The sequence below is a fragment of the Strigops habroptila genome, chromosome 11, assembly GCF_004027225.2.
Source record: "Strigops habroptila isolate Jane chromosome 11, bStrHab1.2.pri, whole genome shotgun sequence".
Taxonomy (NCBI): Eukaryota; Metazoa; Chordata; class Aves; order Psittaciformes; family Psittacidae; genus Strigops; species Strigops habroptila.
Window position 1 is genome coordinate 10,335,320 of NC_046360.1, and position 16,498 is coordinate 10,351,817.

The 16,498-nt window shown below is 47.2% G+C and overlaps 2 protein-coding genes across 9 annotated transcripts in view; one reads left to right on the forward strand and one right to left on the reverse strand.

The window, feature by feature from the left end:
* Positions 1 to 16,498, forward strand: part of GGT5 (gamma-glutamyltransferase 5) — a 30,217-nt gene that overhangs the window by 9,760 nt on the left and 3,959 nt on the right. The window contains exons 4-12 of one of the 2 annotated variants that reach the window (XM_030501439.1): positions 1,089 to 1,278; positions 1,512 to 1,669; positions 2,088 to 2,237; positions 2,633 to 2,766; positions 3,335 to 3,537; positions 3,948 to 4,039; positions 4,451 to 4,560; positions 5,622 to 5,729; positions 5,929 to 7,820. In XM_030501439.1, the coding sequence (XP_030357299.1) occupies positions 1,089 to 1,278; positions 1,512 to 1,669; positions 2,088 to 2,237; positions 2,633 to 2,766; positions 3,335 to 3,537; positions 3,948 to 4,039; positions 4,451 to 4,560; positions 5,622 to 5,729; positions 5,929 to 6,075 (1,292 nt within the window). In that variant the 3' untranslated portion in view covers positions 6,076 to 7,820. Of the gene's footprint in view, positions 1 to 1,088; positions 1,279 to 1,511; positions 1,670 to 2,087; positions 2,238 to 2,632; positions 2,767 to 3,334; positions 3,538 to 3,947; positions 4,040 to 4,450; positions 4,561 to 5,621; positions 5,730 to 5,928; positions 7,821 to 16,498 lie in introns of those variants that run through there. The other variant, XM_030501440.1, reaches the window with a different exon arrangement.
* GGT1 (gamma-glutamyltransferase 1) overlaps positions 8,883 to 16,498 on the reverse strand; it is a 32,047-nt gene continuing 24,431 nt past the window's right edge. For all 7 annotated transcript variants that reach the window (XM_030501437.1, XM_030501432.1, XM_030501433.1 and 4 more), the window contains 7 exons: positions 15,906 to 16,055; positions 15,266 to 15,402; positions 14,205 to 14,392; positions 13,271 to 13,398; positions 12,288 to 12,400; positions 11,091 to 11,204; positions 8,883 to 10,059 (listed from right to left, as the gene is read on the reverse strand). In XM_030501437.1, the coding sequence (XP_030357297.1) occupies positions 9,916 to 10,059; positions 11,091 to 11,204; positions 12,288 to 12,400; positions 13,271 to 13,398; positions 14,205 to 14,392; positions 15,266 to 15,402; positions 15,906 to 16,055 (974 nt within the window). In that variant the 3' untranslated portion in view covers positions 8,883 to 9,915. The remainder of the gene's footprint in view (positions 10,060 to 11,090; positions 11,205 to 12,287; positions 12,401 to 13,270; positions 13,399 to 14,204; positions 14,393 to 15,265; positions 15,403 to 15,905; positions 16,056 to 16,498) is intronic.

The following is a 16,498-nucleotide window of genomic DNA, read 5'->3' on the forward strand; positions in this document are numbered from 1 at the left end:
AGGGAGGGGGGACTGAGGAACTTGCTGACTCCATGTGAAGTTCTGTTTAATTGATCGTTTCACACCCTGGCTCTTCCTTCCTTACTTTTGCAAAAGTAAGAAAAACACTAAGTCCATAAAAATGCCTGTTTCATAGTAACATTGGCAACCTGGCCAGCAGGGAGCGTGGGGAGCACAACATGAGGAGAATGGCAACGTAACATTATAACTTCATAGGAAGTCTGCATTTGAAGACCAGATTTCCCAAAGCATTCATTTCTGAGCAGTTCTTACAGAGAAAAATATGTCATCTCTGACAATAGCATCTCTGACTTTCTGGAAATGAAAAAAATCAATCTAGTGTCGCTGCCCATGTCCTCACATGCCAGGGGAAGCAACCTGGCAGCATCAGGAGTGGAACTGCTGGGCTCTAAGCTTAGCACACCTACCTCTTTGCCACCTTACTCGCATCCCAGGAAGCTCCACGTCCATTTGCTATTACCGGTTTGGCAACAGGCAGTCGCTTGAGCAGCTCATCTTGGATCTCTCCACATTTCCTGCTGCAATTCATTTTCCTTCCCTCGCACTTTTTCTTCCAGGGTGTGCCCTAGCTCCTGGAGGAGATGTCTTCTCCTTGGCAGAAGAAAAGCACTCAGGAACAGCTCTGGTTGGAAGGGACAGTTGGCAGTCTCTGCTCCATCTCCTGCTCAAAGCAGGGTGATGTCAGAGCTGGCTCGGGCTGCTCAGGGCCTTGTTCTGTCACATTTTCCAGCTTTTCCAAGGATGGACTTGGAACTTAACTTAACAGCTTCACTTGTTCTAGTGTTTGACCAGGCTCCACGTAATGCTGTCTCTTTTATGTCCAGCTCCCATTTCCCTCGCTGCAACATTGTGCTCTCACTGTGCTCCTTTGAGTCTGCCTCTAGCTTCTCTGTAAGTCTTCTATTAGGAGGCGGAAGAAAGATATGAGCAGAAAAAGACAGTAAAAAAACCAAGCCTGCTTTTAGAAGTCCCAGTTGCCTCTACAAATCCACACTTCCGCTAGAGTGCTTTCAGGGAGGTGAAACCTCAGGGCAGCTTAGTGTGTGACACTGCTATTCTGCTCACAGGTCCCCGCTGGATCGCTGTACCAGGAGAACTTCGGGGGTATGAAGAAGCCCATAAGCGATATGGACGCTTACCCTGGAAAGCCCTTTTTGAACCAACCATCAAGGTCCTTTCAGAGCCACTTGTCATTTCCCCAGTTATGGAGAAAATTATTCATCACCCAGCCTTTGCCAGTCCAGGAAAAAGCCTGTGGTAAGACCCATGAATTAAATTGCAGTGTGAGGACCACTGTTCCCTCAGGGTCAGACTCTTCCTCTGGCATGCTGACCTGGAGCACAGGCTGCTGCTCGGTGAATACTTGCTATGGGGAGGGAGGGAAAAGAACCGGGTTTTTAAAAAACAACATCATTGGGTAGGAAAAAGAGACGGGTGCTGAGGACAGAGTAAGCACATACTGAAAACTGATGGATGTTTTTCTTTAACAGCCCACTACTTTGTGATGGTCAGAGGTTTTTGAAGCATGGAGAGACTTTCAGGTGGCCAGCACTGCAGCAAACATTGAAGGCTGTAGCAGAAAACGGAGCTACAGCATTTTACGAGGGACAGATAGGAAAGGCCCTGGTGGAGGACATTAGGAAAGCTGGTAGGTACCAGGTGAAGTTAATAATAACAGACAAGCATTTTCGCAGCAACTGGCTAGCAGTGAGTCGGTATAAGGGGAGAGCCAACACATGCCGTTCACTTGCCACTTGGGGTGGTAGCTGGCATGGGAAAGGGTCACCTTTTCCCAGTTGTTATAACTCGGGCCTAGAAGAGGGGCTAAAAGCTACTGCCCTGGCATTCACCCACAGTGCTCATGCACTGGCCTCTCCAGCTTAGGCTTTGTGATGTCCTGAATTTGGTAGTAGGCGAGGACGCATGAAGATACTGCTGTGCTTGGTGGAAGGTATTTTGGAGCGTACAGGGATGGTTCTTTATAAGCTTTACCAAGGCTCTGGTGTAGGCAGCTCATAGTAAGTAGATGGTAGAAGATAATGGACCCGTTTGTTTTTCTGTTTAAGGGTCTACTATGTCACTGGAGGACCTTCAGGCATACAAAGCAGAGGTGTCCTCAGCTCTGAATATTACCCTGAACAATCACACCACAGTGTTTTCTCCTGGACCACCCATGGGAGGTGCTGTGCTCCTGTTCATCCTCAAGATACTGGAAGGTAAAGGGAATAAAAAAAGGTTTGCAAAGTGTTGCTCTAGAGCAAAGTCCTGGACAGAAATGGAGCTGGTGAGCGACAATGGGTGCCAAACCAGGAGCATGACCATGCTATATGGTGGGATGATGAACTGGCTCATTTTTACCATGTATCATCACATCACATCACCACAGCTGCTGCAAAGGCCGGAGGATACATGGTTTTTCCAAGGCTTCAAGAAGAATTAAGTCGCAGCAGAAATTAGTACTAGGTTGCTTCTGTATCCACATCCTGCTAAAGCATAGAGAACACTCGATAAGACCTGGGATGGCAAAAGGAGGTTCCTTTCAATTTTTTCTTCTACTTCTTAAAAAACCAGTGCCTTGAATCTAACAAAATTATTTCATCCTGCTCTATAGAGTATAAACTCCATGAAGCATCACTCGCAACAACCGAGCAGAGGGTAGAAACCTACCATCGCATCGCAGAGGCCTTGAAGTTTGGCAATATGCTAAAACCCACCGTGCGTGACCCAGCCTTTTCTGAAGCTCAGGTAAGCTGGCATGGTACAAAGGGGCAGCCACAGACAGCCACAGCACTGACAGCTTCTTCTACTCTGCTGCTTGACAGAGAAGGAGCAGGGAATTCCCATCTCCTGCTTTTCTTTTTTTAAACCTGTGCCATCACCAACTCATTTTAGCCTATGTGCTTAGACTTCAGGCAGGCTGCCTATCCTGCCTGCCAGCACGCGGTACCTAAGCAATGTGCTAACACTCTCCTGCTTTGCAGCCACTGAACTGCTAGCCAAGAGCACTGCAGCTCAGTTAGTGAAGGGAGAGGCAGGATTAGGCCATTTACTCTGCCTGCAGTTTCTGTTCAGCTGTAGGCTGGCGCTCACTTGCCTGATAAGGGATGTGCACATGCTCTTGCCAATGTTGATGTGCCTCAGTACTGTTTTGTTTTCTGTGTTGAGAGTGGCCTGGGGATTCAGGCTGGGGCTGAATACTTTGGGTCCCCAGGCTCTGACTATTGGGGCTGAATGCTCCAGGCTTCCCTAAGCCTAAAGACAGACATGCCTGTCCTTTGGTGACTCAAGCTATGTGTCCTTGCTGTCATTACAGGAGACTGTGGGGCCCATGCTGTCTGATGAGCTTGCTGAGCTTGCCAGACACCGAATAGATGCCCGTGGTGACCACCCACTCACCCATTACAACTTGTTGGAGCCCATCTACAGCCACAGATACAAAAGTAAGGGCACAAGTCACGTCTCTGTGCTTGCTGCAGATGGCAGTGCCGTGTCCGCCACCAGCACCATCAACTACCCGTGAGTAGCCAGGGGTCTGGTAGTTGTGTCACAGGCCATGGGTCAGGTTCAAAGGGCACCTGCAAGGACTGTTTACCAGAAAAGCAAAACCCTTGGGCTTCACTGATGCAGGCAGTTTTCCATTTGTGAATGCCTTTTTCATGTGACGAGAAAGGTCTTTGAGCATCACCTCCACGCAGTAACAACTTGCTGAGCTCTGCTGAGCTTCTGTGGGTTGGGCAAATCCCCACATGCACTAGTGACAGGGAGCTCATTTCTGGCACCAGCACAGCAGCAGCTTTTGGACACGCCAGCTGGGGCAATTGTGGGATGGGAAGAGACAGTGGTATCCCACAGGGCACCATGGGTCAGTTAATGTCATCCACAACAGCAGAGCACCGGGCACTGAAAGGCTTCATCTCCCCTTGCAGGTTTGGCTCTTTTGTGTATTCTAACCGAACTGGGATCATTCTAAACAATGAACTTGCTGATTTCTGCATAGCAAACAGAAGCATTAAACCAGGTGAGTATTATCACCCCCAAAATAAAATACAGGGGAGGAGATGGATGCGCAGGCTGTGTATCCCTGGTGCAGGCTGTGTATTCACTGGGTCTGCCAAGAGAGAGGACATCAACACTGATGGCAGGGTTGCTGCTAACGGTTCCTCAGTTGAGTTGAATGAGCTGCAGCAAGACCTGAATACCTGTGGGAGGCCCTGTCCTGTACCAAGCGATGCTTCCTGTCTAGCTTGTGCCATTACGGTCCAGTTTCTGTGAGATGGGGTCTTTTGGCACAAGGACGCTAGTTCCTCTGAAAGACTTGAGCTTCTTGAGGAATGAGCAGCAGCTTGGTTTTCCTCGGGAAATGCGAGAAGGGTGGGGTAGCTAAACTTGTGTGTCTCTCCAACCCCCTTAAGAGCCTCTTCTGCTCTAGGAGAGAAGCCTCCCTCAGCAATGGTGCCTTCTATTCTCATCTCCAAGACAGGAGACATGCTGGTGATTGGAGGAGCAGGTGGAGGCTGGATTATCAGTGCTACTAGTATGGTGAGTGAACAGGTACCGCAGAGGAACACCTTCCACTGTGCAAGGGGAGCACAACCTGTCCTGAACAAAAGGAATTACTTTGCTGCTGCTAGTTCTGCTATGTGGAGAGTAGCAGTGAAGGGGGCCTGCTGCAGATTCAGCCTATCCAAACCTTCTTGCCTTTAGCACTTCTGTGGTAAGAGCAAGGGCTTCAGCTCTGCTGCTGAATTACACTCCCACCAGGAGGAAGCAGGAATGGAGGAAGTGAGAGAACCCACAGCAGTCACCCGTTCTTTCAGCCCTCCCAGATTTCCAGCTGTGGTCATTCCCACCTGCTCTTTCTAATCAGCTCTCTTCAGGTCTTGATTCCTCGGTGCTTTGTTTTATTTGCAATTTAGAAGTTACTAAAGGCTGCAGGCTGGATGCCAGAGTAAGTGCCAGCTGTCTCGCTCAATCCTTTTTTAAAAGGGAAGGAGTTGGAATAATTAAACAGCAAGTTAAGGAAATTTATCAGGAAGAGAGGCATTGCCCAAAACCTTTGGGCCCAAAAATAGACGGATAAGATATGTGATGGAAAGAAAAACAAAAAAAAACACCACACATATATGCAGAATAAAAAAAAGTCTTAAAGAGCTTGCTGAAGCATGAAGTCTAAAAACCATCTTGTTCAGAAATCAAGAAAACACAGGTAAAGCTACAAGAGGAAAAAGAGAAGTGTGTTTACTTCAACTTCCTCAAACTGGAGAGAAGCAGGGGAAGGAGTCCATGTCAGGACCTGAGCTGAATACACAAAGAACAACTGTCAATATAAAGATCCATCAGTAGCTATTGAATTCAGGGACACCACTTTGGCTCAGGGAAAGCATTCTGGGAAATATCATTATGTGCTCGCCCTGTTCTTATTCTAGCAGGACTCCCGGTCTGATTCAGTGCAGCCCCCCTTACAGCCCAGGTTTGCCCCATCCTGCAGGCAGGATTTACACTAGAGCTGGGCTGGCCTAACACCAGCGCAGAAGCTGGCAGGATGTGACCCAGGTTTTTATTCAATATCCTCAGTCAGGGTGAGATTTGTTGCCTTTCAGGCGATTGTAAACAAGCTGTGGTTTGGCTACGACTTGGAACATGCCATTTCAGCTCCCACCATACATACCGAAGGTGACAGTATCCTGTTTGAGGACAACTTCAGTGAGGTGAGTGGCCTCATTTGGATCTTCTCCTTCCGGTGAGAAGGACACTGCTTCTGTAACTCTTGTGAAAAAATCCTTGCTGCTTAAATCTCACTTTCTCAACCTGACCCCTCATACACAACTTTCATTTTCACACCTGGCAATGCTAAGACCTCAGGTCTCTGCCCGATTCACTCCATTTCCTCTTCTCTCTCCCTTACAGGAGGTTAGAAGAGGCCTGCTGGGAAGAGGGCATAAAGAAAAGAAAGTTAAGTTTGCAATGAATGTTGTGCAGGGAATTTCCAAGGAAGGAAAATGCATCTCTGCTTACTCTGATAAAAGGAAGCTGGGGAAGTCAGCTGGATATTAGAATGAAATGCCATCACAACTCACAAAACCACGGGAGATAATTAGATTCAGAACGTACTTTGGCTTGGACATGACAGTATTGCCTGTTCCCATGAGGGTGCCTCCGAGAGCATGGGTAAAACTTGTGCTTACACCCAATTCCAGTAGAATGCAAGTCACCCTCAGGCAATACAACAGGTCAGCTCAATAAAACAGCTGGCTGTCGTTTAGAGCTACACCCTCCCTTGCTTATCTGATACACGGAAAAACGTATTTCTTGAGCACGTCAGCTATTCAGAGTAAGATAATAAAAAGTGGGAAAGGAAAAACTGGTCCAAACCCCATGAGAACACTGTGATGGCCCAGATGTATCTTCCATGCCTGCTGGAGAGTCCCAGTAAAGGGTAGAATTGGTTTCTTTCAGGCTGTTGCCACAATACGCTAATTATTATTATCGAGACTCAGCAATGTGAAGTAAGTAACTATTCTGGTTATGAGGCTTAGAAGCAGTGTCCATATGGTCAGAATTGTAAAATCTTAAGCAAGTGTCCAGGCTTAGAAGGTGGGTTTGGAAAGGGAAGAGAGTAAAACTCCACACTCTTCCTCTTTGGTTTCCTACCCAAAGAAATCTTATTTTTCCCAAAGGGGGGTAGATGAAAAAACCAACCTCCCCAAAGCTTTTCTCAAATACCAGGGACAAGTTCCCATGACCCCCAACCCCCAACAACTCCATTTTTCTGCAAGCTGATGAGCTGTACTTCCTTAGGTGCACAGACACTATTGTAGATGTGTTTCTGAAAGTGAAGCCAAACCCAAGCAAGGCACTAGCCCAGCCCTCCCCTGTGTATTTCAGTTCTTTATCTCACACATAGCCCATGATAGTCCTAGCACACAAAAAACCCCAAAATTCCTCTGTAAAAACCATAAGTATTTGTGCATACACGATTAAAAAGCCAGAAAAGGCCATCCACACACCCACTTGCAAACAAGGCCAGACAGGTTTAAATTCTATGTTCTTACCCACAAAATCTGTCCAATAAAGCCATCGACTTGTTGGAATCTCAGCCTTCACGTGCCCTTTAATGTTGCTGAGTCAAGTTGACTAGAGCCAGACGTGTTTTCCTTCAGAAATCGTACACTAAGGACTATAGCATGACAGCAGCTGTAGGAGAGGGGATTCTGGCGTATGAGCTTAATGAAGGGATTCTGAGCTGCCAGATCATGACCACAAGCACTTAATCATGCATCTGAAAGACAAGTTTCTTATGTGGAGAGCCAGCTCCATGCACTGCCCCCTCCTTCCTCATCCCAGTGGAATTTACCTTAAATCCCCTCGTTCAGGAAGGACTACTGGTTTCTCTATTAGCACTGCTCACTCAAGCCATAGAAGCGGCAAGCACCCTGTTAGTCAACATTAAAGTGCGGCTGAATGTGAATGGGGCAAGGGAAAAAGCCTCAAGTTTGCAGGGGGGCCAGTTTATGTTCTTTTGGAAGGGGTTCCATTGGGGTTTTTTGACAGCCATATTCAATCTACATAATTTGCTGAAGTTTTCTACTGTCGATAACTCCCTCCTTTACTTCAGCTACCAGTTCCTGGGTACATTGGTTTTAGTGTTGGAAAAAAATGCCTGTGGGGTGCACCTATGACACCAGACACCATCTGCAGCTCACATTTCAGGAGCACACAGGTTAACAAGACCAGATGCTGGCTTTAGCAAGATCTGCACTTATTTCTGGCCAGCCCACCTGAGCCTAGAGTTTACAAAATCCAACCGAGAATGGCACTGGCTGTAGACAAGTAGAGCAGCTCTCGGTTCCATTTTAAGCTTTGGGCAGCCTTAGGCTATGCTCCATCACGTTTGGGTAGCTGAAAAAAAAAGTCATCAACTAACTAAGCTTCCAATTACATTACTTCTGTAACCCAGCCCATCACCTTGCCAGTGCAGTAATACCACAGCTGCTTCCCACCACAAAAATGTGGGAATATTATCTGTAGTCCAGAGCTCACTGCAATTTGACCGCTTTGCTACTGTAACACTGAAACTGAGCCAGTTGTTAAGCTGCTTTAAAACCCACCAGAGCTTTAATTTGCAAGACAGAAAGGACTGAGATTGCAGATCTCCCACTGCAGCAGTCATGTAGTCCTCACTAGCAAACATCTGGCGCAGCTGAGGAACTGCACCTCCCAGAGGATCACTGCTCTCGCTCTGCCACCTCCTCACCACTGTTGAGATCTGCTTTGAGTCACGAGCCTCCGACTCTGGTCTCTCCCCATTCATTCCCATGCCAACAGGAGAGAATTCTTTTTGTACTTAGTCAACTTCAGCTGTACAGAAGCTGCTTCTGATGAAGTCTTTAAATTATATTATTTAATACAGAGTTTTAAACCAGTTTGGAAATTTTTCCTCAAACTGTTGCCTACCCTGACACACAAGCAGCTCTTTGAGAGAGGGCTGTGATGCAGATGTTTCCAGCACTAACAATTGTTCATTCAGGAGGCTCCGTGCTCTCAGTTCAGTGATAAAAGGATACAGGATTGTCCCCAAACCACTCTCATTCTTAAAGGAACAAAATGACTCTAGATTATTTACAACCACTGCCTTCGCTGCATTTAAAACACTGTCATCAATAACAGCTTAGCAAAAAGGAGCACAGAGCACACCCGGGCAACTTGCTGTAAAAGCCTCTCACTTAGTGGAAGTGATAGAAGCAAACATACCTTTTAAACACACCTTTTAAAGTTATGAAAGTTATGACTCTTTAAGCATGCTATAGGTGCTTATAGCAGTTATTGCTGCTTATAAACATCCCTAGAGCTTGACAACATCCTGGAATATTTGGCTTTTATTTTAGGCTGAGATTAGTCCGCGTTGGTCAGTGAACACCAAAACCCCCTCGTCATAGTTACAAACATTCTTAGCTGTTCCACATCGGATATGGAGGTGCCCTTCTCTAGAGGTTTCATTTCCTCTGGTATTTCAGGCCTGCAGCCTGATGTGGTAAAAAGCAAACTGGAGAAAAGAAAGATCTTGGTTTGGATAATTAACTTTTTTTGATTCATCATTTCATCAGAAGCGTGAAGAAAAGAGAAATACCTCAGGAGAGCTTCTTTCACACAGACTATCACCATCCCTGTTCGCAGTAGCAACTGCGCAGGCAAGCCAAATTGTGTGACTTCATGTTCATTTATTTAGTTGTGCTCAGAGTTTTACAGGTAGCATTTTCCCTTTAGACCTTCTCAGCAGAAATATAAAAAAGTTTGAAGCCATTTCCCCACTTACACACTCACCTCCAATAACCAACTGAACTGAAAAGCAAGAAACAACTTTAGTTGAAAGAAAGAGCATTGAGATTGTGAAGGCTTATCCCAGTCTCGAGCTGGGCTTCCTGCTAAGGCACAGACCTATTAGTTTGTAACTTTAAAAAGTCCGGTCCCCAGAGCCCTGTAACTCCCATCTACTTAACAGGAAACAACTCTCTTCTTCTCTAGCAGTGACAGCGACATTCCTGGTAGCTGACACTGTGCAGGGGAAAAACTTCCTGCAGCTTGAGTGAGCTTCTTCAGAAACTCTGGGTACCCAGTTCATGGGTTGAAGAGGGGGCAGGGAGCAAACTCTTCAAGGCAGATCGGTATTCTTGAAGTAAGTACTGCATGTTCTGGTATGACATGCCTGCCTTAGCAGACTGCTGTGGCATGAGGCACTTCAGCCATGGCTATAGAGAAATGTCCCAGCTCTGCCAACAGAACCACAAGTAAATTTGTTCTTTCCTGTGAGAAGTCCCTGAGTTGCAGACCTAAAGCATCTTCCCCCCAAACACACCTCAGTATCATTAGACCACTGAAAAAAGGAGCCGAGCCACATCAGTAGCCTGCAGGGAAGCCACCTTTCCGGGAATCAGAGGCTGCAGCCCATCCTTCCTCTGTTCTGAGAATGGCTTGCACAACCGCACCACCGCTCACCCGCGTAGTGTTGTGTTTCCTCTTCCTTAGTTCTTCTTCTACACCCTGGAATGCAGAAGTGAATGAGGACCACAGGAGAGGAGCTGCACATGTGCTGCAACCTGCACCCTCCGTAACTACCCAAATGCCTGTATTAGGTGGGTCTAAAACTAACACGCTCTTCCTCCTCTTCACTGGGATGCCCTGCTTTTGAGGAGGTGCAATTGGGAAGATGTGGCAGTTGTGGCGCTTAGTGTGAGCTACCAATACTGTTCCTGGTCATGGAGCATTCTGCCTCAGATGCTCACACACAAACAGCCAGAGCTGATGGATCCTGTTTGGGAATGGGGAAAACACAGGACTTGTATAGAGTAGGGCAGCCTCCCCAGTGCAGACAGTTACCTTAATAAGACGCTTATTAAAGGAGGATATTCTGCATAGTTCGATGAAGAAAACTGCCTTATGTAGGAGTGATTTTTCTGATACAGGGACATAGGATGAGATACATACAGCGTCTGCATCAGTCTCAGGCCTCTGGGACATGTAATTCCTCAGGATGAAGGAAGCTGCCAGCTCAGGCAAGCAGTGTGCAAAGCTAGGCAGATTCTGAAATTGGCTCTCACACTGACAGTGCTGCACAGTCATCTTGGCTGGGAAAAGGTTTCCAAGTTTGTTCTTGAGTCCCTCTGTGCATCCTCCAGGAAGCCAGCGCTTCAGGATCCATCGGGAGGTTGTGCAATAAGACAACCGTTTCCTGAGGGTCACTGGATTTAGACTGCTGAATGGTTGGGGCCCTGATGTGGTTTTCTATTTTGCATGTTCTTCGAGCCAAACAACAATGTGGAAAAAAAAAAAACCCTCATTTTCAGATGCAGGTCATATTTGAATGCAACCGTTCAAACCCATGGGACTGAGATTAGAGGTACACTCGGAACAGCTTACTGTGACCCAGTACTTAACTTATGTATGTCAGCTTCAACACTGCACACCTAGGAACATTTGGCAAAGCTTTGTGATTTTCCACAAGCACATGTCTTCCCAAAACCAGGAACCCGGCCCGTGCAAGTTCACACACCCCAGACTCCAGCTAAACAAACCTCCTCTATTTGCTGCTCAAGCTCTACGATACTGGGAAACAGCTGATCATGAATTCTTGGCTCTTCCACGGCTTTCTTCACATCATAGCCAAACCAGATGGAATTGATGATTGTCTGTGAGAAGCAAAAAGCCTCAATGTTAGTTACTTGTCTTCATAGAAGCCTGATCCTTGTAGCAACATAGGCAGAGTTGTCCTAAGGATGTTCACCAGAGACCAGTTAAAGGCACAGTTTATGGTTCTGGATGCTTTCAGTGGTTCCTCTCTCAGCTAAGCAAAACACAGGTACAGCAAGCCATTTTATATATGCTTAGGACATTCCCACACAAAGAGACTATGAGTTGCTAGAATAAATACAGTAAAAGGATCAGATCCTCAAGCTATTGTAACTGGATTTATGATGCTATGATTAAGCTAGTGCTGGCTGACACACACAGCAGTCACCTCAGCAAACACAGCTACAGCCTCCTGCTCCTGTGCAACCGGTTTCCTTAAACCTGGTTCACCTCTGCATGCTTGAATCACAACTTAGAGCTGCTGGCAAGTGAAAATAGCTTTAGGATGAAGGGCTAGAAAGCTGCTTGTAGTGGTTTTTACAGAGACTTCTTTACCTGAGCCAGAAAGCAAGATGCAGCCCCATGTGATGTGCACAACTGTGTGTGCTGGCACAGGAGACAGCTTTTGCCTGCAATCACTTCTGGGCTTGGCTGGGCTTTTGGGTGGCTGCCACAGCAGCCCACAGAGAGCCTGCTTGTCAGGCGGCCTGACACCATGCCTGCCCTGAGGTCTTATTCAGCGTCTCTGTGTGACTTTCACCCAAAGTTCAGGATGTTGGAAGGGAATGGCTCTAAAGTAGATAAAGAGACTAGTTCATGGCGATCCAGAGAATGGAAGTCAAAGCTAAACTGAAGCCACAAATCTTCTGCAAGTGGCAAGAACAACTTGCCAAAGGAAAAGACCTGGAGTCCCTGAAGGAACCGATTAGCAGACCGTTTGTAGCTGTGGCAGGAGTTGGAGATGGAGCTATGGCCTGCAGGAGGCCAGGCAGGAACCTCCCTTTCAAGCCCCTGGCCCACAGCAGAGCTACAGCCACGGTCATGGCATAGGTGCAGACTTCAGCCCCTTACCCCCAACGCTGCCTCTCTCCCACTTTGTTTAGCCCCAGCCTTGTCACCAGTTCACCCACATCATCACATACCAGTGCCGTTGCTGTAGTTATTTTTGTTCCTCCAGAAGCACCAACCACCATCCTGACCTTTTTTGTTTTATCCACCAAGATGGAGGGGCACATAGAGGACATCGGCTGTTTACCTGTTGGGGTCAGAGATGCAAGAGGGGCTCAGCTTTCCACTTGCAGCTTACAAACTGCCATCTCCTGCCCCATGTCTGAACACAGCCTCAGGATCCACCTTTCTGACTGAGCTCATGTGTCTTGTCAGCCCTTGGGGATCCCACTGTCCCCTGTACCCATCTCCTTCATGCTCCTGCGACCCAAACTCAGCTCTGGTTCTTCACGCAGAGGCTGAAGTTACCTTTCCTCACAGTCCTGTCCCAGCTGGGGTTGTCTGTGATGCAGCTGCCTCCAGTACGCTATGGCACATTTCTTCCTGTCCTTTCATTTCCGTGTCCCTCTCCAAAACACGGGTTAGCAGAATCCCAGCCTGCTTTTGTAGCAATTATACGGGTCTGCAGGAAACAGTAGTGGAGCAGGCAGATTGCTTGGGTGATACTGTATCTAGGTGAACTGTATCTACCCAAAGCTGTCTTAAAGCTCCCAAGGCAGCACAGGGAGAAGGCTGAGCAGTGCCATCTAACACTTTGCAGCTAGCTCCTGCTGTTACCTCCCTCTTAAGTGAGTTCAAAGAAATCTTTTGCAGCTCTAAGTAATTTTCATTTGACATGTGCTGAGCTCCTGGGGAAAGGATTTCTGGCTGTTGGAAGGAGGCAGACACAAAAGTTGTTCTTTAGACAGACTCTCCTTCCGGGTGCACCTGGGGCTGGTTGTGTGCTTTTGGCAGGGATGCCAGGTGACTTACCAGGTGACTCCCCATCCTCTGCAGAAAGGCCCAGCTCTGTGCCTGATGGCAGGCATGCTGCAGCCCACCTTGCAGGCACCACAGCATTAATATGCAAGACATACAGCCAAAAGACCGAGTCAGGAAGGTAGTTTATAGTTCATACCTGGTGCTATGAAATTTGCTGGAGAAGGAGGGATTCCAAATCCATTGATTATGTAAGGTGAGCTGAAGTCATCCATCTCATCATTAAATATGATTCCACTCACGTTGGATCGTACATCAGAGCCAAAGCTAGAGAAAAGAAGTTGGTGCAGATATGTCAAAACTAGAGCAAATCCAGGAGAAGTTTCAGGTGAATTACTGCAGTGTCAAACCTTGAATTTGATTGGAATTACTCTCCAATCCCTCCTGTTGTAAAGGACGTTCTGTCACCCCTTGGGGGAAGGAAGCAGTTTATACCATGAATACACAAAAGAGGAAAGGCAGCGCAGAGCCCTGCTGTACAGCTCCCCTGTAAGGACCCCAAGAGGAAGAAGAGCACAGCTGCTAAATACAACTATTTCCCCTTCCAGCGGGCAGAACGGCACTCCATCCAGAGGCAGCATAACTCACAGGCTGGCACACTGGGGAATCACTGAGGAGTTGCTTTGATGTGTCAAGCTGGAGACATTTTCTATGGACAGAAAGAACCTTCACCCCCCCCACCAGCTTCAAGCTACGCACACGGACCACAGCTCTTCCTGCCAGCACTCGAAGACAAACACTGCACTTCCAGGCCAGCTGTATTAGCTCAAATTCCTGTCTGGGAAGTCAGAGTCAGTAGTGATACTACTGCTTATTTTAAGATCCAGATGCAGTGCATGGCTTCTTGGTGGGTGAACTCCACATGGCAGAGCACACATCTTGTCCTCTGACTCAACCACATGGGCCTCAGTGTTAAGAACTGACCTGCAAGCTCAGCAGAAGTGCCCATCAACAGTGATACTCATCACTACCCCGACAGAGAGGTGACAGTTCAGTGATGTTTTATACCAACCACAGAACCACCACTAGGAAGATGGTAAAGGCCTACGTGGAAGTAATGTCCGAGCTCATACTATTGGTTGATGGTGCTGGTGGCGGACACAGCACTGCCATCATCAGCCACAATGGAGAGGTGGGATGTACCGGCATTATCTCCAGTGTAATATACTGGCTCATAGTAGTCAACTGGATGGGTGGTGTTGTCTGTGATTCTCTTTCGGAGACTATCCGCAAAGAACTCAGAGGTCATGTTTCTGATCGCCTGTCAGAGAAATCCAATGCAGTTACTCAGCAGATTAAGTTTAAGAGACATGTAGTTATGAGGCTGATATCCAATACTTCAGAGCACGGAAGAGTGGCAAATCCCAGCAGTGAAGCTATAGTTTTCCAGCAGGGGCATTCCTCCTTCTTGCAAGATGGACATTGCACCAAAAACCATTTTAAACAGTCACAAAAGCAGCTGGTACAATGCAGCCCTTTGTGTAGGGAGATAATCGGCATCTATCATTGTAGGTCTACGGAAAGCTGTCATCACTTTACACCACTGTACACCAACACTGCTGTAAGGCGTAGGCAAGCAGTGTTTACGCTTGCTTCAGAGGTGAGAGGAAAGGGATTGAGAGAACTAAGCCAAGGCAAGCTCTGCTCATTGCTCTGTAACCAGCAAATTGGTATTCATCAAGCTGGGCTGGGCTCAGATCCTGCTGCTTTTGCAGGGCCACAGAAGTAAAAGCACAAGGTGTGAAGTCAGGAAAAGCAGGGCTCCTGCCTCACCCCTTCCCATATGTTGGTCCATTTACTTTAGGCAGGACTGTAGTTAGAGAGCCACAGAGATGTCATCTAATAAGGCTTCAAGCACTATGAAAACAGGGAGGGTTAGCCCTAAGTATACTCAGACGCTCCTCGTGAATTAAGGATTTTGTTTTTCCTTACATCAGGAAGGTTTCCTCCATCTATATCCCTCATACTCAGCCATGAGTCACAGAGGACTTCACGTTTGCATTCAGAGATATTACAGTGCCTGCAAATATCAGGTGGCACAGAGCGTCCCTAACAAATTTTAGTCACCCATAAACTTTAAGCCATGTTCCAGCCAGTCTTGGTGTTGCAGAAAGAAAAGGCCTTTGCCAGGTACCTCTGTAATGTTGGCAAATTTGGGATCTCCCAGTAAAGTCCTCTTGGCGTAAGCAAAGCGAAAGGCCTCCACAACGCGGTGGTAGGTCAGACCTTTCTCCTCCACAGTTTTGATGCTGTCAGCAGAGAAATTATATCCTGGCAACAGAAGACGAGCAATTGTGAACAACAAAGGAAAGTACATGGTCAATGGATTGCAAATAAACCTGTGTCAAATGGCATAATCTTGAAGCCCGGTCTCTCAGAGATGTAGTCTCTGGACTGTTCTAATCTGCACAGAGAGAACACAGGAGCTCTGGTAGTTTTGAGCACTATGGGAGTCACCGGCAGGCTTTGTACTTTGCAGAGATGTTTTCCAAAAAAGCCTCAAGTACAAGGCAGTTTCTGCACCTGCAGGTATCAGGTATCAGGGAAGTGCCCCAGTCAGGAGCATATTTTCCCTCTCACACCTGTGTTTCATGTAGGAAGGAGTTTGCAACAGAAGAGAAATGTTTCCATGTCTCAAGCCCTCCTGGCGTTTCACAGATTTCCCACCTGCTGGAGGGCTATCAAGGGAGGCCCAGCTCGCAAAACCAAAAAGGTGTTGTCTTTGGAGCCCTCCCAGTCCCGCTGCCTGGAAGGTACTGCTCAGTGGCTCTCACCTTTCAGTATGTTGAAGATGAGGGCGAGCACGGGGCCGCTTAGGGGGGCGCTAGGTGTGTAGAGGGTAAACTCCCCAAGTGTGATCTCTATGGGGTCTTCTATCACTGTCGCATTGTAGTCCCGCAGGTCATCCAACGTGACAATGCCCCCTAGAAAAGAAAAGGAAACTATAAGTGCGGGTTTATGTGATCTCTGGTTGGAAGAGAAGGCAATAGTCCATCACTGTGCATTACAGCAAGGGCAGGAGGGAACACAGCCAAATCCAAAGAGTTGCAAGGTAAAGAAAGCAAAGATGGATGTACAAGAGGTGAATTTATTCCTTGATAGATCCAGCTGAGGCTCAGATAGCCTAAGCTTGAAGCTGGGCTGATTTATAGCAGCCAAAAATCTGGTCGTCCATCTTTTTTTTACAACGGACACCAGCAATGTCAGATAACAACGTCCTTGAGTCCTGTTTACAGGAGGATGATGCAGCTTTTGGGTGCCGATGCTTTGTGCTACTCCACAAGCAGAATTACTTCTATGTTCTATTGTCTTTCTTAACAGAAAGGGGAAGACAGTAATTAAGCACCACAAATGACTTACTCGTACG